Source organism: Biomphalaria glabrata, chromosome 16 (genome assembly GCF_947242115.1).
Source record: "Biomphalaria glabrata chromosome 16, xgBioGlab47.1, whole genome shotgun sequence".
NCBI lineage: Eukaryota > Metazoa > Mollusca > Gastropoda > Planorbidae > Biomphalaria > Biomphalaria glabrata.
In genome coordinates, this window is record NC_074726.1 from 15,181,074 (window position 1) to 15,205,498 (window position 24,425).

The 24,425-nt window shown below is 34.8% G+C and overlaps 1 protein-coding gene across 34 annotated transcripts in view; it reads right to left on the reverse strand.

Moving 5' to 3' along the window:
- Nucleotides 1–24,425, reverse strand: part of LOC106078342 (titin-like) — a 533,611-nt gene that overhangs the window by 361,887 nt on the left and 147,299 nt on the right. For 33 of the 34 annotated variants that reach the window (XM_056014734.1, XM_056014739.1, XM_056014738.1 and 30 more), the window contains 3 exons: nucleotides 8,135–8,242; nucleotides 7,003–7,184; nucleotides 5,254–5,419 (listed from right to left, as the gene is read on the reverse strand). The exons of the other annotated variant lie outside the window; for it this stretch is intronic. In XM_056014734.1, coding sequence (XP_055870709.1) covers nucleotides 5,254–5,419; nucleotides 7,003–7,184; nucleotides 8,135–8,242 — 456 coding nt within the window. The remainder of the gene's footprint in view (nucleotides 1–5,253; nucleotides 5,420–7,002; nucleotides 7,185–8,134; nucleotides 8,243–24,425) is intronic. 34 annotated transcript variants of the gene reach the window in all.

A 24,425-nucleotide genomic window follows, 5' to 3' on the forward strand; every position in this document is an offset into this window, starting at 1 on the left:
GTTTGCTAGTTTTACATCTTTGGGATGTTTGTTTAGCATAGAAGATTTGGAAGATTATTACACCCTAGCCCAAACCTGCTGCAAGAAAGAAGGGAAGGCAGTGGGCAGAGTTTGAACCCCAAATAAACATGATGACAGTTTAGAGTTCATACCACACGACCATGCAGCCATCCTGATGGTCAAAATGTAGGTAATGTTGTGTATCTAGCTCATGATTATTTTTCACCCAAATGAAAGATTAATGCCTATATGTGTTTAGAACCTTTGTATTTATTGCTGATCCAAAATTATTAAAAAGAAAATGCAGTTGGAAAAGAAAAAGTAAAGTACTAAGGTGAAGCTTACATTTGTTTCTGTAGTATGTTATTTAAAGAGAAGATTTTTTAAATTATAAAGATACAATTAGGAGTGTGTATTGTTAATGAGTAACTTGTTCATATTTACTCTAATTTGTTGAAATATTGTCTGTTGTTTTAAAATTGTTAAATATTTCAACGCTAGCTGTTACATTTAAATGATATGTCTATTGTTGAATTTCCATTCTTTTTCATGTGTTGCTAATGTATTTGAAAAAATGATCTAGAATGAATATTGTGATGGTGATTTTTTGTGTGTGATACTAAATTCTGTTAAAAAAAACACTACAAAGGAGAGTACTGGGACTACAAGTCATGCACAAAAATGACTGGAAAAGGTTTATTAGGCTCACTTTTCACACACCCCTACTGTAATATGCTTTATTTCTGCATGCTTGGACCCTTCTAAAAATAATATCGATTCTATTTAATTATAGCAGATAAAAGAAAATAATTTATATTAGTTTAAAATTAACAATAGTAAAAAAATATTACCACCAAAGATATTAAAAAGACAAGGTGTATTAAAAGCCTATGTAATAATGTGTAATAATCATAATCAATCTGGTATAGTTGTCATTTTATGAGATCTGTAATCATGATCTTTAGCACATAGCTTTGAAAATGAAAAGAAGATTAGTAGAGTATAATATAAAAATGGATATTTTTTTTCATGCAAAGAGAACAAAACTTGTCCATGCAGGTAAGCTCTACGTAAGCTTTGTAGGAATCTATTCATTATGATTAAAAAAAACAACAACAATAAATGAAAGAAAACAAACTTATTAAAAATACAAAAGGCAGTTAAAAAAATATGCCCTAAGAAAGAAGAAATTATATAAAATGAAATATAGCAAATAAAGTGAAGTATATATTGGTGTAAAAAAAAGGATATGTGTACAGTAAAATCTCTTGAGATACATTTTTGCCTGCATGACTTCAGATATGAATCATATGAAAAAAAAATGGATTTGAATAAATTTTATACTGTGATGAAAATAATTTGTTTATTTGAACATATAGAAAAACATACATACTTAAACTTAAGAAGCAATTGTGAATTTAAATAAAAAAAATCCTCTATGAAATTACTTCAGCTAGATTTTCTAGGATAATAGAAAAAAAATAGCTCAGCTAGATAAATACAAATTAAATTTTAAAAAGTAAAGACAGAATTACAATTAGCCATACACATTGAATAACAAATAAAGCTTGCAAATCACACAAAATATCAATCATGCACACACTACTTTCTAATTATTGCAATATTTTGTTTTATACCAAATCCTTCCGTCATCAATAATTTCAAATCTATGCAATAAAAAAAAATTGTTGCATTCCAAGCAAGCAAAAACAGGATGAGCAAAGGTTGTTGTCCTGACCTAAAGTCTACTATTTACTGAATCTTATTTTGCAAAACAAACAAACAAAAAGAAAATGCCACTAACAGTCTTAAAAGGGGAAAAGTAAATATATTTTATGTTGACAACTCAAAAACAAAAAAAAAAGATTTAAAAACATGCTTTCTTATTGAATGGATTTTACAAGCATGCAAATAAATGGCTTAACAACAGTAGCTGTTGTGTAAGTCTGTAACTTGTTCAAAGTGAATTTTGCTTTTGACTATTGTTGTTTTTTGCAATTTTTTTTTTCTTTCGAATTATTATTTTAATATTTTAACAAACAAAAAAAAATACAACAGAAATAAAATATTTCTTTTTGTTTATTTATATAGTGTAGCAAACAAGTGCAAAAATATATAAAAAAAATTTACAGCCAAATCAGCAAATAACCAAAGAAAAAAAAATGAAATCAAAATAAAGCCAAGAGAAGAAATGCTTGAGCATATCTGATCAGTTCTCCATAGGACTTAACCATTTGCTCACCCTCAAAGTCAACAAAAATTTTACTTTAAAAATCTCAACCAAAACAGCAATGTCATTCACAGGGAAAAAAAATAGTCACAGGTAAATGAGAGATTTAAAGGTGGGTTTTACAAATTGGGTGCTCTATAGGAACAAAATAAATGGTGGAAAAAGAAAATGAAATCATAGACACTATAGGAAACACATTGGAAGAACAAAGCTATAGTGTGTATTTTTGTAATGATATAGTTACAGAATTTCATCCATTTTTTATTGATTGAATGAACATTATAACTGGGAGTAATAATGTCTTTCTGGTTTTCAAAGGCATCAAATTCTAGTGAATTATTTGCAGTGTTGGTTGCTCACATTTTTTTGTTTTATAGAGACAAAAAAAAAAAGGATCTAAAACAAAAAAACAAACAACAAAATAGAAATAACTGGTTTTTTAAATTAAAGACAAAAATAGGCTTCAACAAACTACAGCAGCCAGATAATTAGGAATAACAGTTCATAACATATTAGTTATTGCTGGTTAGAACTATGATTTACACAAGAAGGCCAGCCAATAAATATATCTGTTCATTCGTCTCAATTCAATTATAATTACTCCACCAAAAAAAAAAAGTTACATGCTGTGATTGCGCTATTAGTTAAAGTCTGATATAAAACAAATAAGCAAAAAGACTGAAATATAATCAAAACAGAATATGAAAATAGCTCTCTCACTTATGCTGCCCAACACTATATATATATATATATAAATATATGTATAAAGAACATTTTGTTCCCCTGGAGTAAAGTGTTCATTATGCAGTCACTGCTAGAAAACCAATGAGGGTGATAATTAGTTTCCTGGCAGTTTTTGTCAAAGAGATATAGAAACAAACAACAAATTTCAGGAATCCAGAAAGAACAAAAAAGCGCTCACACCCAGGTTAATGATGATGAATATAAATCTCAAGACCAATATGAATACTAGCACCAGCAGTAACAGGCTCTGAGCACTGGCATCTTCTAAACTCAAAACGCTCTCATTTTCAGCCAGACACAGCAGTCTCATAATGCTGTGGTCACCACTAGATAAAGCCTGCTTTCCCACAATTGAGCAGTGCTTTGAATAAGGAACATTTCCATAGGTATTCATTGAAGGCTCTGTGACTGTCTTCCCATATTGCTCTTGTGGGCTCATCTCTACGTAGGGGAAAAGTGAAAATTGTTATGTTGTGATGGACAGAATATTTTTCAAAAAGGGACGAAGTCTCAGGCACACAATAAAGCAAGGCAACTATCCAGAAATTGCTACTGCTCAAACATCACCAAAGGAATCATATAGCAAAATGTTTTCAAGGAGTGCATACATTTAATCATTCCATAAATTGTGGTAATCAACGTGCAACTTCAGATAAAATATACAAAGTCATATTGGTGCTTCTTAATTTAGAAAGTGACAAGCAATTACTACTTGCGTCTAATTGCTCTAGTATCACAGGTAAGAAAACTGCCATTGAATTGGTGATTATCACTCTCATTGTCAACTCTCAAGTCTCTTTGTAAAATGTTTGACTTGTACACCTGAATCTTTTCATTGGATGAGGTGATGTTTAAGGAATGCATGAATACATTACTATTGTTGTGTTTAGCAAAGTTTGGGCTGGAATTGCTTGTTTTTTGAGCCTCGGACTCACAGATAGCACTCTCTTTCAAGAGTGACACAGAGTCCTTTATTTGTGACACATCAGAATGTGGTATTGGCTCTAAAAGAGAACTTGGAGGGGGGAGCAGTCTATTAGAAAAAGAGTTTGGAATGATAGAAAGCTGATTTTTAGGATCAACTGATATTGTAACACTGGGATCTAAATGTTCATTAAGGTTAGAATTCTCATCAATTAAACATTTGTCATTAGTTTTAAAAATAACATTTTGAGCTTGCTTTCGTTTGTGCCAATGTATCTCTAGCTCTATTTCCATGCGATAGTACTCTTCTCTCACTAGAGTTCTCAAAGGGCTGCCACGCTCTGTTAACATGCAAAGACATAAAATAGCATATATTAACAAATGCAGTGCTTCAAAGTTTTAGCTATAAGTAAAAAAAAGATTATACATAATAAAAAATTTAATATAATTTAAATGCAAAAACAAAAAAAATTAAAAACAGCTTTTCATTTTGTTGAATAGAGAAGGAAATAAACCATATTTATTTCCTTTATCTAATATAGGCTTAAGCTACTACTTAGAGATATGGTGATGAAAATCATCCATTAATCAAAGCATTTCTAAAATTATGGAAATAATCTAAATAAAAAACAAAACCATGCAAGAAAAATTTCGTGTAATAATGCAAGTGATAATGTTATTTTGGATCAAATATTTTTGTTTTAGTGTGCTTTCATGTACCCTTATTTATTTGTTTATATAGATCAGAGTTTTAATGAAAGAAAGAAAATAATTGTATGATTTACAATCAAATCTGGCTCATTTAATTTCTTAATGCAGTAGTTTATTTTCCTGGATGCTGTAGAGATAAAATAAAGTGATACCAAAAATTCAGAAGATAACATGCAGTATATCCAAACTATCTAGGACTAATCTAAACTGTACTTTTGTATTGTCTACACAAGTGATTTTTGTTTAGAGTGTTTATATTATGTTTGGAATCTCAACTTCTAAATAAACCAGTCATTAATTTGTTTCTCAATAAAAAGTTATGTGTATTCTACATTGAATATTCCATTGAACGAAAATATCTAATTGAATGAAACACAAAAATTAGAAATGAAACTGAAATACAAAATCTGAATCATTAATAAGAAATGTTATCAAGTCCTTATCCATTTTAATATATAAAAAAGTATTTCCTAAAGCTACAAACAAGACATTTAATAATGGATCAAAGTCAATTGGTGGATAAGTCACTATGTTGTATAATAATAACATGTAATATTATAAATGCTAATTTTGTTTCTTAATCTAAGTTAAGTAAACTGTTTAAAAATATTTTTAACTCAGGGTAAAAATGAAGATTATCTTACTTTCTACGAAAATATCAACATAAGTTGTAGCAGTTCCAGCCTCATTGGTAGCTTTGCAGATGAACTCTGCCTCATCATCAAGAGTCACATTATTAATTACCAATGTGCACAGTCCATTCTCATAGGTGGAGATGTAACGATCCATGCGGGTTATTTCCACCTCCTCCTGTTTGCAGAAAATACAAGGATATAGGGATATAGATGCTTTTTCAATGCTGCCACTTTGTCAATGTCATTAGTTTTGCAGTACCATGTAGAATATAATCACCAAATACCAAAAATATCATGATTGTTTAGATGCAACAATGAAAATAACTAAGAAATATCTAAGCATTAAAATACTGTCATAGCTTGTGTTGCCTCTTATATTTACAAATCACCAAATTAGTGAAAAGAAATAATTAACAACAACTTTAACCTTCTAATTGAAACTTTTCTCACGTGTAGGATATTTTTAATTAATTGATCCTTTAACTCTTTCAGTGCGGCGTTACTCTCAGCGAGTAACTTTGCTAGCGCTGGTCAGCGCGGCGTTACTCTCAGCGAGTAACTTGGTTTATAATATTTATTTCAATATCTTTTTTATGTTAAACTTTTTTATTTCTCTCTTCTTTTTTTTTTCATTTTCAGATGTGGGAGTGATTGTTCTTTGTTTTGATAGTAAATTCTATGCAGTACCAACACGTTTCGTTTTAAAAAAGACAACATTATGTTAATGGTTCCTCTTTTTTAGTTTATTTCCTGGGACCCGAAAAATGTAAATAATACAATTTCTTAGTGCTTTTTTTAATCTTTTATGAAATCTGAAGTGATTAAACGTGTTTAGTATTATAATTTTTCAATATTTATGGATTAAATGTTTAATGAAAAGGTTTAATCTTTTAGTATAATGATTTTTTTAATGAATTTTAAAAATATTTTCTTTTTCCGTGCTCAGTTTAAAATAAATGAAAAAAAATTTTTTTGAATAATTTATTTGCTGAGCTCCTTATGGCGATAGCAGACAAAATATTAAAACTAATATCATGCGAAGTGAAATAAAGTTTAACCTGTTAAAACCACTACAATTAGTTTACTTGATAAAATAAGTAAGTGTTAGGAAGTGTTCTTAAAATCACACTTTCTACACAGCCACTTTTATTGTAATAGAAGACCAAAAAAAGTTGCATTAACATTTTGCATAATAATGCTCAATGTTTTACAAAGTTTACTTAGGTGTAAAAGTAAAGTACCCTTTTTAGACCTTGCAGTTGTAAGGTTTGGTAGTTTGGGGTTAGGCATAGATTAATTTTGTTTGTGTATTTCAGGTTAGATTGAATGTACCACAATCACATAACAAGAACAAAACAAAGACTAGGAGGATTCGTTAGGGAATAAAGAACACAGTATATATATGTTAGCATCTTCAGAGACAGTCAAGTTTGGTTCATCAAGAAGCTTTTTGAATAAGATATTTTGTGCAGCAATGGCGATGACATAGACGAATTCCCTTCAGGAATCCTTCAGCATCGAATTAAATGTTTTGATCTTCTACACTCTTAATTGTCTCATTTCATTGTTGGCCTTTGTCCAGTTGGCTAGCTAGAATTAGCTGTTAGCTCTGTTTCTACGTCTGAAAGTTAACACATACAGTGCCTTTACTTTGCACTTTAAGGAAACTTATGAGATAAAGGTTAGTAAATTTAGGAGAATAAGCTTGAGAACTACTATTTAATATCAAACACTTGAACAACAGTGTCATCCCCTTACCTTGTACCAGGTTACAACTGGTGTGGGCTTGCCGACTACAAAACAAACAAGCATAACGGTAGAGCCTTCAAACACAACAAGATCTTTTTGGAGAGTTTGTGTGAAACGGGGAGCTTCAGGTGCTTCTTCTGGGGCTTCTTTTTGTACTACAATAGTTTCTTGGGAAACAATTTCACTTGTCACTAACAGAATGAAAGTATATAAAACACAGTTGAGCCTTGATACACTTATTATTTATGTGCTACTATTATGTATGCGTTATGTTATAAAAAAAAAAAAAATTAACTGTGATTTTTAAAAGAAATAATGATACACATTTTTTATATTTTTAAAAAATATTTTAATTGACAGTAAAATTTTGATATTATATCTATTGATTAAACATTATTATTTATTTCACTAATATGTTGATGATGTAAATATGGAGTTTTGATTGAACTTAAACATCTTCACAAATTAAGATGTCATAAAGTTAGTTTAGAAATATAAAACAAGACATTTTCTGTCGACAGTTCATAAATAAATGTCATTTATTTGTTGTTGTTTTTTTTTACAATGATTCCTTCCATGGTCTACAACCAATGATAACATTTTGAACTTCATTCAAGTATGTTATTTTATAACATTAATTAAAATAAAAGAAAAAAGTAAAAAAATAGATAATTTAAAAATTCTCTAATATTTTTTTGCCTCAAATTTACAGTACAATAAGAAAAAAAAACTGTGTGGATTTCAAGTCTTTTTGAGATGTGACGAATACAAAGTTCATTATTTGATATGATCTTTCCAAAAGAACCAAAAATTCCCTCTCTTCTCAAATACTTTTGTATTAAATATCTTTAGCAAATGTAGTTCATATTTTTTCTTCTCTTATCAGAAAAAACAGAAATGTTAAGTACCCCTTTAAGACCTTGCAATCTATAGCGGATCTGTTTCTATGGGCAACAGTTAGCGAGGGTGCCATGTGGTCAGCACAATGACCAACCGCCTTTACTTTCCCCTACTAGAGTCAGGTACCCATTTAATGCGGGTGGACTCGGGGATGTCTTAAAATTTGTTTAAATTAATTATTATGTAAGATACACGTTTTTAAAAAATCTACTTTGTATATTTGTGTATAAGTGGGGTTTACCTTTCTCCTCTTTATTTATTTCAACTTCAACTTCAAAGCTTGTCTCTTCAAGAATCTCTTCCTTGGTGACAACATCTTCAGTGGGCTGCTCCGGACCTTTACTCTCAGCTAGCAAACACACAAAGTTATGTTAAGTGCATATAGATGAATCAATTATTATTGTAAAAAAAAATTTTTAATCCCAATGTTGACCCTTCACAAAAAATCTAATCTCCACAGAAACCATTAAGTCATTTATATTTTTGTTAATGCATGTCTGTAAGAGTACAAATAAATATGTTGTTGCAGCTAAATTTTAAGTGCTTGTTACTATTCATTTATAAAGACTGAGATTTGAAAAGAAAAACAACAACAAACCATAACATGAAAAGAAAAAAAAGTAATAAAAAAAATAAAAAAAACAACTAAAGCAAACATCGGACATGAAATATTTTTATTATATATTTGTCAGTACTTTTAGGTCTTGACTGCCTGAAGTTAAGGGGATAAGACTTACATTCTACAATAACACTGGCCACAGACTCAACTTGGCCAACTTCATTGATGAGAACAACTTTGTAGATTCCTTCATCTTCTGGATAGATCTCTGGTATCAGAAGACTACTAGTTGTATCTGTGGTTGATATTTGAAATTCAGAAGTGGACTTAATGACCTGATCATCTATTAGCCATGTCACTGATGGAGCTGGTTTGGCAAAAAATGAGACTTCCAGTTTAACACGGCTGGATTCAGTGACTGTGATATTTTTCAGAGTGGAGTAGAACACAGGCTTAACCCTGTCATCCTTTACTTCTTTGACATCTAGCTCTGTTGTCAAAGGTCTTTCTTCAATGTTCAATTCAACTGTTAATTTATCCTCTGCACCAACAGTTGTTGAAATGTCTAGTACATGTTTTTCTTTAGCAACTTCATCTAGTTCAGAATCTTTCACTGCCTCAAATATATCCTGTTGAGGTATAGTAAATTCAGCTTCCTCATCTTCTTTTGTCAATAGTTGTGTTCTTAATTCAGGAATTTGATCTGAAATGGAAATGACCTCTGAAGTTTTTTCAAGATATAAAGAAGTTTCAGTCTGTTGGTCAACAATTTCATATTCCTTGGCTTCATCATAAACATCATCCAACACAACAAATTCTTCTTTTATGTCAGACTCCCCCTCAATAAATTCAAAATGGGAAACAATATTTATATCATCTTGGTTACCATCAACAACATCTTTCTTTTTCTCAGCTTCTTGAACTAAATCTACAGTAACATAAGTTGAATCAGTTAGCTCTGTATCAAAATGTATACTTTCATCTATGTTGCTTGGTAAGTCAATGCTAACATCTTCATCCAAAAATGGTGCTTCTTTTTCTTGAATGTCATTAACTTGAATAAATTCATAATCATCAGTGACAATTTGTTTTTCAGCTATGTCTTCAAATGTTTCACTGCTCATGACATCATCTGTTTTTTCTACTAATGAGGTCTCAATTGTTAATTCAACATTATGAGGGGCTTTAGAAATTAAAATATTTTCTTTAGAATCATCAACAATAAGTTCAAAAGCTTGATATGTTTCTGTTTCATCAGATATATCTGTTAATAGAGATTCACATTGTTCTTTTTCTTCAACGATTTCTGAAGGTGTTTCTTTTTCTATTGAGAAAATTTCTTTTACATTTTCAACTATTTCCTGAGCTAGTTGCTCAGCTATCTCTTCAAAAACATCTTCCAGATCAGGCAAGATAAAATCTTCTTGCAGTTCCTCAACTTCCTGAGGCTTTTCTTTTTCAATAGCAATGTTTTCTTTGTAAATCTCAACCATTTCCTCAGTTGGTTGTTCAACATCAACTTCAAGTGTTTCCTTAGCCACTGGGGCTTCTACTTCTTCTTCCACTTCCTCAACCTCCTGAGGTTTTTTGTGATCAACAACAATGACACCTCTTTCTTCTTCAATAGTTTCTTCTTTGGGTTGATCCAGTTGGACTTCTTGTGTTTCTTCAGATGTGGTTTTTTCAATCTGCTCAGTGACTTCTTCAACTTCTTGAGGTTTCTCATATTCAAGTGTAATTGTTTCTTTGTGTGTTTCTTCTTCTTCTACTTTTGTCTGCTGAATGTCAAATTCAATCGTCTCTTGGAAAGTAGTGGTTTCTACTTCTTCAGTAGTCTCCTCAACTTCCTGAGGTTTTTCTTTTTCAATGGCAATGGTTTCTTTGTAAATCTCAACCGTTTCCTCAGTTGGTTGTTCAACATCAACTTCAAGTGTTTCCTTAGCCACTGGGGCTTCTACTTCTTCTTCCACTTCCTCAACCTCCTGAGGTGTTTTGTGATCAATCACAATGACACCTCTTTCTTCTTCAATAGTTTCTTCTTTGGGTTGATCCAGTTGGACTTCTTGTGTTTCTTCAAATGTGGTTATTTCAATCTCCTCAGTGACTTCTTCAACTTCTTGAGGTTTCTCAAATTCAATTGTAATTGTTTCTTTGTGTGTTTCTTCTTCTTCTACTTTTGTCTGCTGAATGTCAAATTCAATCGTCTCTTGGAAAGTAGTGGTTTCTACTTCTTCAGTAGTCTCCTCAACTTCCTGAGGTTTTTCTTTCTCAACGACAATGGTTTCTTTGTAAATCTCAACCGTTTCCTCAGTTGGTTGTTCAACATCAACTTCAAGTGTTTCCTTAGCCACTGGGGCTTCTACTTCTTCTTCCACTTCCTCAACCTCCTGAGGTGTTTTGTGATCAACCACAATGACACCTCTTTCTTCTTCAATAGTTTCTTCTTTGGGTTGATCCAGTTGGACTTCTTGTGTTTCTTCAAATGTGGTTATTTCAATCTCCTCAGTGACTTCTTCAACTTCTTGAGGTTTCTCAAATTCAATTGTAATTGTTTCTTTGTGTGTTTCTTCTTCTTCTACTTTTGTCTGCTGAATGTCAAATTCAATCGTCTCTTGGAAAGTAGTGGTTTCTACTTCTTCAATATTCTCCTCAACTTCCTGAGGTTTTTCTTTCTCAACGACAATGGTTTCTTTGTAAATCTCAACCGTTTCCTCAGTTGGTTGTTCAACATCAACTTCAAGTGTTTCCTTAGCCACTGGGGCTTCTACTTCTTCTTCCACTTCCTCAACCTCCTGAGGTTTTTTGTGATCAACCACAATGACACCTCTTTCTTCTTCAATAGTTTCTTCTTTGGGTTGATCCAGTTGAACTTCTTGTGTTTCTTCAGATGTGGTTATTTCAATCTCCTCAGTGACTTCTTCAACTTCTTGAGGTTTCTCAAATTCAAGTGTAATTGTTTCTTTGTGTGTTTCTTCTTCTTCTACTTTTGTCTGCTGAATGTCAAATTCAATCTTCTCTTGGAAAGTAGTGGTTTCTACTTCTTCAGTAGTCTCCTCAACTTCCTGAGGCTTTTCTTTTTCAATGGCAATGGTTTCTTTGTAAATCTCAACCGTTTCCTCAGTTGGTTGTTCAACATCAACTTCAAGTGTTTCCTTAGCCACTGGGGCTTCTACTTTTTCTTCCACTTCCTCAACCTCCTGAAGTGTTTTGTGATCAACCACAATGACACCTCTTTCTTCTTCAATAGTTTCTTCTTTGGGTTGATCCAGTTGAACTTCTTGTGTTTCTTCAAATGTGGTTATTTCAATCTCCTCAGTGACTTCTTCAACTTCTTGAGGTTTCTCAAATTCAATTGTAATTGTTTCTTTGTGTGTTTCTTCTTCTTCTACTTTTGTCTGCTGAATGTCAAATTCAATCGTCTCTTGGAAAGTAGTGGTTTCTACTTCTTCAATAGTCTCCTCAACTTCCTGAGGTTTTTCTTTCTCAACGACAATGGTTTCTTTGTAAATCTCAACAGTTTCCTCAGTTGGTTGTTCAACATCAACTTCAAGTGTTTCCTTAGCCACTGGGGCTTCTACTTCTTCTTCCACTTCCTCAACCTCCTGAGGTGTTTTGTGATCAACCACAATGACACCTCTTTCTTCTTCAATAGTTTCTTCTTTGGGTTGATCCAGTTGAACTTCTTGTGTTTCTTCAGATGTGGTTATTTCAATCTCCTCAGTGACTTCTTCAACTTCTTGAGGTTTCTCAAATTCAATTGTAATTGTTTCTTTGTGTGTTTCTTCTTCTTCTACTTTTGTCTGCTGAATGTCAAATTCAATCGTCTCTTGGAAAGTAGTGGTTTCTACTTCTTCAATAGTCTCCTCAACTTCCTGAGGTTTTTCTTTCTCAACGACAATGGTTTCTTTGTAAATCTCAACAGTTTCCTCAGTTGGTTGTTCAACATCAACTTCAAGTGTTTCCTTAGCCACTGGGGCTTCTACTTCTTCTTCCGCTTCCTCAACCTCCTGAGGTGTTTTGTGATCAACCACAATGACACCTCTTTCTTCTTCAATAGTTTCTTCTTTGGGTTGATCCAGTTGAACTTCTTGTGTTTCTTCAGATGTGGTTATTTCAATCTCCTCAGTGACTTCTTCAACTTCTTGAGGTTTCTCAAATTCAATTGTAATTGTTTCTTGGTGTGTTTCTTCTTCTTCTACTTGTGTCTGCTGAATGTCAAATTCAATTGTCTCTTGGAAAGTAGTGGTTTCTACTTCTTCAATATTCTCCTCAACTTCCTGAGGTTTTTCTTTCTCAACGACAATGGTTTCTTTGTAAATCTCAACCGTTTCCTCAGTTGGTTGTTCAACATCAACTTCAAGTGTTTCCTTAGCCACTGGGGCTTCTACTTCTTCTTCCACTTCCTCAACCTCCTGAGGTTTTTTGTGATCAACCACAATGACACCTCTTTCTTCTTCAATAGTTTCTTCTTTGGGTTGATCCAGTTGAACTTCTTGTGTTTCTACAGATGTGGTTATTTCAATCTCCTCAGTGACTTCTTCAACTTCTTGAGGTTTCTCAAATTCAAGTGTAATTGTTTCTTTGTGTGTTTCTTCTTCTTCTACTTTTGTCTGCTGAATGTCAAATTCAATCGTCTCTTGGAAAGTAGTGGTTTCTACTTCTTCAGTAGTCTCCTCAACTTCCTGAGGCTTTTCTTTTTCAATGGCAATGGTTTCTTTGTAAATCTCAACCGTTTCCTCAGTTGGTTGTTCAACATCAACTTCAAGTGTTTCCTTAGCCACTGGGGCTTCTACTTTTTCTTCCACTTCCTCAACCTCCTGAAGTGTTTTGTGATCAACCACAATGACACCTCTTTCTTCTTCAATAGTTTCTTCTTTGGGTTGATCCAGTTGAACTTCTTGTGTTTCTTCAAATGTGGTTATTTCAATCTCCTCAGTGACTTCTTCAACTTCTTGAGGTTTCTCAAATTCAATTGTAATTGTTTCTTTGTGTGTTTCTTCTTCTTCTACTTTTGTCTGCTGAATGTCAAATTCAATCGTCTCTTGGAAAGTAGTGGTTTCTACTTCTTCAATAGTCTCCTCAACTTCCTGAGGTTTTTCTTTCTCAACGACAATGGTTTCTTTGTAAATCTCAACAGTTTCCTCAGTTGGTTGTTCAACATCAACTTCAAGTGTTTCCTTAGCCACTGGGGCTTCTACTTCTTCTTCCACTTCCTCAACCTCCTGAGGTGTTTTGTGATCAACCACAATGACACCTCTTTCTTCTTCAATAGTTTCTTCTTTGGGTTGATCCAGTTGAACTTCTTGTGTTTCTTCAGATGTGGTTATTTCAATCTCCTCAGTGACTTCTTCAACTTCTTGAGGTTTCTCAAATTCAATTGTAATTGTTTCTTTGTGTGTTTCTTCTTCTTCTACTTTTGTCTGCTGAATGTCAAATTCAATCGTCTCTTGGAAAGTAGTGGTTTCTACTTCTTCAATAGTCTCCTCAACTTCCTGAGGTTTTTCTTTCTCAACGACAATGGTTTCTTTGTAAATCTCAACAGTTTCCTCAGTTGGTTGTTCAACATCAACTTCAAGTGTTTCCTTAGCCACTGGGGCTTCTACTTCTTCTTCCACTTCCTCAACCTCCTGAGGTGTTTTGTGATCAACCACAATGACACCTCTTTCTTCTTCAATAGTTTCTTCTTTGGGTTGATCCAGTTGAACTTCTTGTGTTTCTTCAGATGTGGTTATTTCAATCTCCTCAGTGACTTCTTCAACTTCTTGAGGTTTCTCAAATTCAATTGTAATTGTTTCTTTGTGTGTTTCTTCTTCTTCTACTTTTGTCTGCTGAATGTCAAATTCAATCGTCTCTTGGAAAGTAGTGGTTTCTACTTCTTCAGTAGTCTCCTCAACTTCCTGAGGCTTTTCTTTTTCAATGGCAATGGTTTCTTTGTAAATCTCAACCATTTCCTCAGTTGGTTGTTCAACCTCAACTTCAAGTGTTTCCTTAGCCACTGGGGCTTCTACTTCTTCTTCCACTTCCTCAACCTCCTGAGGTTTTTTGTGATCAACCACAATGACACCTCTTTCTTCTTCAATAGTTTCTTCTTTGGGTTGATCCAGTTGGACTTCTTGTGTTTCTTCAGATGTGGTTATTTCAATCTGCTCAGTGACTTCTTCAACTTTTTGAGGTTTCTCAAATTCAAGTGTAATTGTTTCTTTGTGTGTTTCTTCTTCTTCTACTTTTGTCTGCTGAATGTCAAATTCAATCGTCTCTTGGAAAGTAGTGGTTTCTACTTCTTCAGTAGTCTCCTCAACTTCCTGAGGCTTTTCTTTTTCAATGGCAATGGTTTCTTTGTAAATCTCAACCGTTTCCTCAGTTGGTTGTTCAACCTCAACTTCAAGTGTTTCCTTAGCCACTGGGGCTTCTACTTTTTCTTCCACTTCCTCAACCTCCTGAAGTGTTTTGTGATCAACCACAATGACACCTCTTTCTTCTTCAATAGTTTCTTCTTTGGGTTGATCCAGTTGAACTTCTTGTGTTTCTTCAAATGTGGTTATTTCAATCTCCTCAGTGACTTCTTCAACTTCTTGAGGTTTCTCAAATTCAATTGTAATTGTTTCTTTGTGTGTTTCTTCTTCTTCTACTTTTGTCTGCTGAATGTCAAATTCAATCGTCTCTTGGAAAGTAGTGGTTTCTACTTCTTCAATAGTCTCCTCAACTTCCTGAGGTTTTTCTTTCTCAACGACAATGGTTTCTTTGTAAATCTCAACAGTTTCCTCAGTTGGTTGTTCAACATCAACTTCAAGTGTTTCCTTAGCCACTGGGGCTTCTACTTCTTCTTCCGCTTCCTCAACCTCCTGAGGTGTTTTGTGATCAACCACAATGACACCTCTTTCTTCTTCAATAGTTTCTTCTTTGGGTTGATCCAGTTGAACTTCTTGTGTTTCTTCAGATGTGGTTATTTCAATCTCCTCAGTGACTTCTTCAACTTCTTGAGGTTTCTCAAATTCAATTGTAATTGTTTCTTGGTGTGTTTCTTCTTCTTCTACTTGTGTCTGCTGAATGTCAAATTCAATTGTCTCTTGGAAAGTAGTGGTTTCTACTTCTTCAATATTCTCCTCAACTTCCTGAGGTTTTTCTTTCTCAACGACAATGGTTTCTTTGTAAATCTCAACCGTTTCCTCAGTTGGTTGTTCAACATCAACTTCAAGTGTTTCCTTAGCCACTGGGGCTTCTACTTCTTCTTCCACTTCCTCAACCTCCTGAGGTTTTTTGTGATCAACCACAATGACACCTCTTTCTTCTTCAATAGTTTCTTCTTTGGGTTGATCCAGTTGAACTTCTTGTGTTTCTACAGATGTGGTTATTTCAATCTCCTCAGTGACTTCTTCAACTTCTTGAGGTTTCTCAAATTCAAGTGTAATTGTTTCTTTGTGTGTTTCTTCTTCTTCTACTTTTGTCTGCTGAATGTCAAATTCAATCGTCTCTTGGAAAGTAGTGGTTTCTACTTCTTCAGTAGTCTCCTCAACTTCCTGAGGCTTTTCTTTTTCAATGGCAATGGTTTCTTTGTAAATCTCAACCGTTTCCTCAGTTGGTTGTTCAACATCAACTTCAAGTGTTTCCTTAGCCACTGGGGCTTCTACTTTTTCTTCCACTTCCTCAACCTCCTGAAGTGTTTTGTGATCAACCACAATGACACCTCTTTCTTCTTCAATAGTTTCTTCTTTGGGTTGATCCAGTTGAACTTCTTGTGTTTCTTCAAATGTGGTTATTTCAATCTCCTCAGTGACTTCTTCAACTTCTTGAGGTTTCTCAAATTCAATTGTAATTGTTTCTTTGTGTGTTTCTTCTTCTTCTACTTTTGTCTGCTGAATGTCAAATTCAATCGTCTCTTGGAAAGTAGTGGTTTCTACTTCTTCAATAGTCTCCTCAACTTCCTGAGGTTTTTCTTTCTCAACGACAATGGTTTCTTTGTAAATCTCAACAGTTTCCTCAGTTGGTTGTTCAACATCAACTTCAAGTGTTTCCTTAGCCACTGGGGCTTCTACTTCTTCTTCCACTTCCTCAACCTCCTGAGGTGTTTTGTGATCAACCACAATGACACCTCTTTCTTCTTCAATAGTTTCTTCTTTGGGTTGATCCAGTTGAACTTCTTGTGTTTCTTCAGATGTGGTTATTTCAATCTTCTCAGTGACTTCTTCAACTTCTTGAGGTTTCTCAAATTCAATTGTAATTGTTTCTTTGTGTGTTTCTTCTTCTTCTACTTTTGTCTGCTGAATGTCAAATTCAATCGTCTCTTGGAAAGTAGTGGTTTCTACTTCTTCAATAGTCTCCTCAACTTCCTGAGGTTTTTCTTTCTCAACGACAATGGTTTCTTTGTAAATCTCAACAGTTTCCTCAGTTGGTTGTTCAACATCAACTTCAAGTGTTTCCTTAGCCACTGGGGCTTCTACTTCTTCTTCCACTTCCTCAACCTCCTGAGGTGTTTTGTGATCAACCACAATGACACCTCTTTCTTCTTCAATAGTTTCTTCTTTGGGTTGATCCAGTTGAACTTCTTGTGTTTCTTCAGATGTGGTTATTTCAATCTCCTCAGTGACTTCTTCAACTTCTTGAGGTTTCTCAAATTCAATTGTAATTGTTTCTTTGTGTGTTTCTTCTTCTTCTACTTTTGTCTGCTGAATGTCAAATTCAATCGTCTCTTGGAAAGTAGTGGTTTCTACTTCTTCAGTAGTCTCCTCAACTTCCTGAGGCTTTTCTTTTTCAATGGCAATGGTTTCTTTGTAAATCTCAACCATTTCCTCAGTTGGTTGTTCAACCTCAACTTCAAGTGTTTCCTTAGCCACTGGGGCTTCTACTTCTTCTTCCACTTCCTCAACCTCCTGAGGTTTTTTGTGATCAACCACAATGACACCTCTTTCTTCTTCAATAGTTTCTTCTTTGGGTTGATCCAGTTGGACTTCTTGTGTTTCTTCAGATGTGGTTATTTCAATCTGCTCAGTGACTTCTTCAACTTTTTGAGGTTTCTCAAATTCAAGTGTAATTGTTTCTTTGTGTGTTTCTTCTTCTTCTACTTTTGTCTGCTGAATGTCAAATTCAATCGTCTCTTGGAAAGTAGTGGTTTCTACTTCTTCAGTAGTCTCCTCAACTTCCTGAGGCTTTTCTTTTTCAATGGCAATGGTTTCTTTGTAAATCTCAACCGTTTCCTCAGTTGGTTGTTCAACCTCAACTTCAAGTGTTTCCTTAGCCACTGGGGCTTCTACTTTTTCTTCCACTTCCTCAACCTCCTGAAGTGTTTTGTGATCAACCACAATGACACCTCTTTCTTCTTCAATAGTTTCTTCTTTGGGTTGATCCAGTTGAACTTCTTGTGTTTCTTCAAATGTGGTTATTTCAATCTCCTCAGTGACTTCTTCAACTTCTTGAGGTTTCTCAAATTCAATTGTAATTGTTTCTTTGTGTGTTTCTTCTTCTTCTACTTTTGTCTGCTGAATGTCAAATTCAATCGTCTCTTGGAAAGTAGTGGTTTCTACTTCTTCAATAGTCTCCTCAACTTCCTGAGGTTTTTCTTTCTCAACGACAATGGTTTCTTTGTAAATCTCAACAGTTTCCTGAGTTGGTTGTTCAACATCAACTTCAAATGTTTCCTTAGCCACTGGGGCTTCTACTTCTTCTTCCACTTCCTCAACCTCCTGAGGTGTTTTGTGATCAACCACAATGACACCTCTTTCTTCTTCAATAGTTTCTTCTTTGGGTTGATCCAGTTGAACTTCTTGTGTTTCTTCAGATGTGGTTATTTCAATCTCCTCAGTGACTTCTTCAACTTCTTGAGGTTTCTCAAATTCAATTGTAATTGTTTCTTGGTGTGTTTCTTCTTCTTCTACTTTTGTCTGCTGAATGTCAAATTCAATCGTCTCTTGGAAAGTAGTGGTTTCTACTTCTTCAATAGTCTCCTCAACTTCCTGAGGTTTTTCTTTCTCAACGACAATGGTTTCTTTGTAAATCTCAACTTTTTCCTCAGTTGGTTGTTCAACCTCAACTTCAAGTGTTTCCTTAGCCACTGGGGCTTCTACTTCTTCTTCCACTTCCTCAACCTCCTGAGGTTTTTTGTGATCAACCACAATGACACCTCTTTCTTCTTCAATAGTTTCTTCTTTGGGTTGATCCAGTTGAACTTCTTGTGTTTCTTCAGATGTGGTTATTTCAATCTCCTCAGTGACTTCTTCAACTTCTTGAGGTTTCTCAAATTCAATTGTAATTGTTTCTTTGTGTGTTTCTTCTTCTTCTACTTTTGTCTGCTGAATGTCAAATTCAATCGTCTCTTGGAAAGTAGTGGTTTCTACTTCTTCAATATTCTCCTCATCTTCCTGAGGTTTTTCTTTCTCAACGACAATGGTTTCTTTGTAAATCTCAACAGTTTCCTCAGTTGGTTGTTCAACATCAACTTCAAGTGTTTCCTTAGCCACTGGGGCTTCTACTTCTTCTTCCACTTCCTCAACCTCCTGAGGTTTTTTGTGATCAACCACAATGACACCTCTTTCTTCTTCAATAGTTTCTTCTTTGGGTTGATCCAGTTGAACTTCTTGTGTTTCTTCAGATGTGGTTATTTCAATCTCCTCAGTGACTTCTTCAACTTCTTGAGGTTTCTCAAATTCAATTGTAATTGTTTCTTTGTGTGTTTCTTCTTCTTCTACTTTTGTGTGCTGAATGTCAAATTCAATCGTCTCTTGGAAAGTAGTGGTTTCTACTTCTTCAATATTCTCCTCATCTTCCTGAGGTTTTTCTTTCTCAACGACAATGGTTTCTTTGTAAATCTCAACAGTTTCCTCAGTTGGTTGTTCAACATCAACTTCAAGTGTTTCCTTAGCCACTGGGGCTTCTACTTCTTCTTCCACTTCCTCAACCTCCTGAGGTTTTTTGTGATCAACCACAATGACACCTCTTTCTTCTTCAATAGTTTCTTCTTTGGGTTGATCCAGTTGGACTTCTTGTGTTTCTTCAGATGTGGTTATTTCAATCTCCTCAGTGACTTCTTCAACTTCTTGAGGTTTCTCAAATTCAATTGTAATTGTTTCTTTGTGTGTTTCTTCTTCTTCTACTTTTGTCTGCTGAATGTCAAATTCAATCGTCTCTTGGAAAGTAGTGGTTTCTACTTCTTCAGTAGTCTCCTCAACTTCCTGAGGCTTTTCTTTTTCAATGGCAATGGTTTCTTTGTAAATCTCAACCATTTCCTCAGTTGGTTGTTCAACCTCAACTTCAAGTGTTTCCTTAGCCACTGGGGCTTCTACTTCTTCTTCCACTTCCTCAACCTCCTGAGGTTTTTTGTGATCAACCACAATGACACCTCTTTCTTCTTCAATAGTTTCTTCTTTGGGTTGATCCAGTTGGACTTCTTGTGTTTCTTCAGATGTGGTTATTTCAATCTGCTCAGTGACTTCTTCAACTTTTTGAGGTTTCTCAAATTCAAGTGTAATTGTTTCTTTGTGTGTTTCTTCTTCTTCTACTTTTGTCTGCTGAATGTCAAATTCAATCGTCTCTTGGAAAGTAGTGGTTTCTACTTCTTCAGTAGTCTCCTCAACTTCCTGAGGCTTTTCTTTTTCAATGGCAATGGTTTCTTTGTAAATCTCAACCGTTTCCTCAGTTGGTTGTTCAACCTCAACTTCAAGTGTTTCCTTAGCCACTGGGGCTTCTACTTTTTCTTCCACTTCCTCAACCTCCTGAAGTGTTTTGTGATCAACCACAATGACACCTCTTTCTTCTTCAATAGTTTCTTCTTTGGGTTGATCCAGTTGAACTTCTTGTGTTTCTTCAAATGTGGTTATTTCAATCTCCTCAGTGACTTCTTCAACTTCTTGAGGTTTCTCAAATTCAATTGTAATTGTTTCTTTGTGTGTTTCTTCTTCTTCTACTTTTGTCTGCTGAATGTCAAATTCAATCGTCTCTTGGAAAGTAGTGGTTTCTACTTCTTCAATAGTCTCCTCAACTTCCTGAGGTTTTTCTTTCTCAACGACAATGGTTTCTTTGTAAATCTCAACAGTTTCCTCAGTTGGTTGTTCAACATCAACTTCAAGTGTTTCCTTAGCCACTGGGGCTTCTACTTCTTCTTCCGCTTCCTCAACCTCCTGAGGTGTTTTGTGATCAACCACAATGACACCTCTTTCTTCTTCAATAGTTTCTTCTTTGGGTTGATCCAGTTGAACTTCTTGTGTTTCTTCAGATGTGGTTATTTCAATCTCCTCAGTGACTTCTTCAACTTCTTGAGGTTTCTCAAATTCAATTGTAATTGTTTCTTGGTGTGTTTCTTCTTCTTCTACTTGTGTCTGCTGAATGTCAAATTCAATTGTCTCTTGGAAAGTAGTGGTTTCTACTTCTTCAATATTCTCCTCAACTTCCTGAGGTTTTTCTTTCTCAACGACAATGGTTTCTTTGTAAATCTCAACCGTTTCCTCAGTTGGTTGTTCAACATCAACTTCAAGTGTTTCCTTAGCCACTGGGGCTTCTACTTCTTCTTCCACTTCCTCAACCTCCTGAGGTTTTTTGTGATCAACCACAATGACACCTCTTTCTTCTTCAATAGTTTCTTCTTTGGGTTGATCCAGTTGAACTTCTTGTGTTTCTACAGATGTGGTTATTTCAATCTCCTCAGTGACTTCTTCAACTTCTTGAGGTTTCTCAAATTCAAGTGTAATTGTTTCTTTGTGTGTTTCTTCTTCTTCTACTTTTGTCTGCTGAATGTCAAATTCAATCGTCTCTTGGAAAGTAGTGGTTTCTACTTCTTCAGTAGTCTCCTCAACTTCCTGAGGCTTTTCTTTTTCAATGGCAATGGTTTCTTTGTAAATCTCAACCGTTTCCTCAGTTGGTTGTTCAACATCAACTTCAAGTGTTTCCTTAGCCACTGGGGCTTCTACTTTTTCTTCCACTTCCTCAACCTCCTGAAGTGTTTTGTGATCAACCACAATGACACCTCTTTCTTCTTCAATAGTTTCTTCTTTGGGTTGATCCAGTTGAACTTCTTGTGTTTCTTCAAATGTGGTTATTTCAATCTCCTCAGTGACTTCTTCAACTTCTTGAGGTTTCTCAAATTCAATTGTAATTGTTTCTTTGTGTGTTTCTTCTTCTTCTACTTTTGTCTGCTGAATGTCAAATTCAATCGTCTCTTGGAAAGTAGTGGTTTCTACTTCTTCAATAGTCTCCTCAACTTCCTGAGGTTTTTCTTTCTCAACGACAATGGTTTCTTTGTAAATCTCAACAGTTTCCTCAGTTGGTTGTTCAACATCAACTTCAAGTGTTTCCTTAGCCACTGGGGCTTCTACTTCTTCTTCCACTTCCTCAACCTCCTGAGGTGTTTTGTGATCAACCACAATGACACCTCTTTCTTCTTCAATAGTTTCTTCTTTGGGTTGATCCAGTTGAACTTCTTGTGTTTCTTCAGATGTGGTTATTTCAATCTTCTCAGTGACTTCTTCAACTTCTTGAGGTTTCTCAAATTCAATTGTAATTGTTTCTTTGTGTGTTTCTTCTTCTTCTACTTTTGTCTGCTGAATGTCAAATTCAATCGTCTCTTGGAAAGTAGTGGTTTCTACTTCTTCAATAGTCTCCTCAACTTCCTGAGGTTTTTCTTTCTCAACGACAATGGTTTCTTTGTAAATCTCAACAGTTTCCTCAGTTGGTTGTTCAACATCAACTTCAAGTGTTTCCTTAGCCACTGGGGCTTCTACTTCTTCTTCCACTTCCTCAACCTCCTGAGGTGTTTTGTGATCAACCACAATGACACCTCTTTCTTCTTCAATAGTTTCTTCTTTGGGTTGATCCAGTTGAACTTCTTGTGTTTCTTCAGATGTGGTTATTTCAATCTCCTCAGTGACTTCTTCAACTTCTTGAGGTTTCTCAAATTCAATTGTAATTGTTTCTTTGTGTGTTTCTTCTTCTTCTACTTTTGTCTGCTGAATGTCAAATTCAATCGTCTCTTGGAAAGTAGTGGTTTCTACTTCTTCAGTAGTCTCCTCAACTTCCTGAGGCTTTTCTTTTTCAATGGCAATGGTTTCTTTGTAAATCTCAACCATTTCCTCAGTTGGTTGTTCAACCTCAACTTCAAGTGTTTCCTTAGCCACTGGGGCTTCTACTTCTTCTTCCACTTCCTCAACCTCCTGAGGTTTTTTGTGATCAACCACAATGACACCTCTTTCTTCTTCAATAGTTTCTTCTTTGGGTTGATCCAGTTGGACTTCTTGTGTTTCTTCAGATGTGGTTATTTCAATCTCCTCAGTGACTTCTTCAACTTCTTGAGGTTTCTCAAATTCAAGTGTAATTGTTTCTTGGTGTGTTTCTTCTTCTTCTACTTTTGTCTGCTGAATGTCAAATTCAATCGTCTCTTGGAAAGTAGTGGTTTCTACTTCTTCAATAGTCTCCTCAACTTCCTGAGGTTTTTCTTTCTCAACGACAATGGTTTCTTTGTAAATCTCAACTTTTTCCTCAGTTGGTTGTTCAACCTCAACTTCAAGTGTTTCCTTAGCCACTGGGGCTTCTACTTCTTCTTCCACTTCCTCAACCTCCTGAGGTTTTTTGTGATCAACCACAATGACACCTCTTTCTTCTTCAATAGTTTCTTCTTTGGGTTGATCCAGTTGAACTTCTTGTGTTTCTTCAGATGTGGTTATTTCAATCTCCTCAGTGACTTCTTCAACTTCTTGAGGTTTCTCAAATTCAATTGTAATTGTTTCTTTGTGTGTTTCTTCTTCTTCTACTTTTGTCTGCTGAATGTCAAATTCAATCGTCTCTTGGAAAGTAGTGGTTTCTACTTCTTCAATATTCTCCTCATCTTCCTGAGGTTTTTCTTTCTCAACGACAATGGTTTCTTTGTAAATCTCAACAGTTTCCTCAGTTGGTTGTTCAACATCAACTTCAAGTGTTTCCTTAGCCACTGGGGCTTCTACTTCTTCTTCCACTTCCTCAACCTCCTGAGGTTTTTTGTGATCAACCACAATGACACCTCTTTCTTCTTCAATAGTTTCTTCTTTGGGTTGATCCAGTTGAACTTCTTGTGTTTCTTCAGATGTGGTTATTTCAATCTCCTCAGTGACTTCTTCAACTTCTTGAGGTTTCTCAAATTCAATTGTAATTGTTTCTTTGTGTGTTTCTTCTTCTTCTACTTTTGTGTGCTGAATGTCAAATTCAATCGTCTCTTGGAAAGTAGTGGTTTCTACTTCTTCAATATTCTCCTCATCTTCCTGAGGTTTTTCTTTCTCAACGACAATGGTTTCTTTGTAAATCTCAACAGTTTCCTCAGTTGGTTGTTCAACATCAACTTCAAGTGTTTCCTTAGCCACTGGGGCTTCTACTTCTTCTTCCACTTCCTCAACCTCCTGAGGTTTTTTGTGATCAACCACAATGACACCTCTTTCTTCTTCAATAGTTTCTTCTTTGGGTTGATCCAGTTGGACTTCTTGTGTTTCTTCAGATGTGGTTATTTCAATCTCCTCAGTGACTTCTTCAACTTCTTGAGGTTTCTCAAATTCAATTGTAATTGTTTCTTTGTGTGTTTCTTCTTCTTCTACTTTTGTCTGCTGAATGTCAAATTCAATTGTCTCTTGGAAAGTAGTGGTTTCTACTTCTTCAATATTCTCCTCATCTTCCTGAGGTTTTTCTTTCTCAACGACAATGGTTTCTTTGTAAATCTCAACAGTTTCCTCAGTTGGTTGTTCAACATCAACTTCAAGTGTTTCCTTAGCCACTGGGGCTTCTACTTCTTCTTCCACTTCCTCAACCTCCTGAGGTTTTTTGTGATCAACCACAATGACACCTCTTTCTTCTTCAATAGTTTCTTCTTTGGGTTGATCCAGTTGGACTTCTTGTGTTTCTTCAGATGTGGTTATTTCAATCTCCTCAGTGACTTCTTCAACTTCTTGAGGTTTCTCAAATTCAATTGTAATTGTTTCTTTGTGTGTTTCTTCTTCTTCTACTTTTGTCTGCTGAATGTCAAATTCAATTG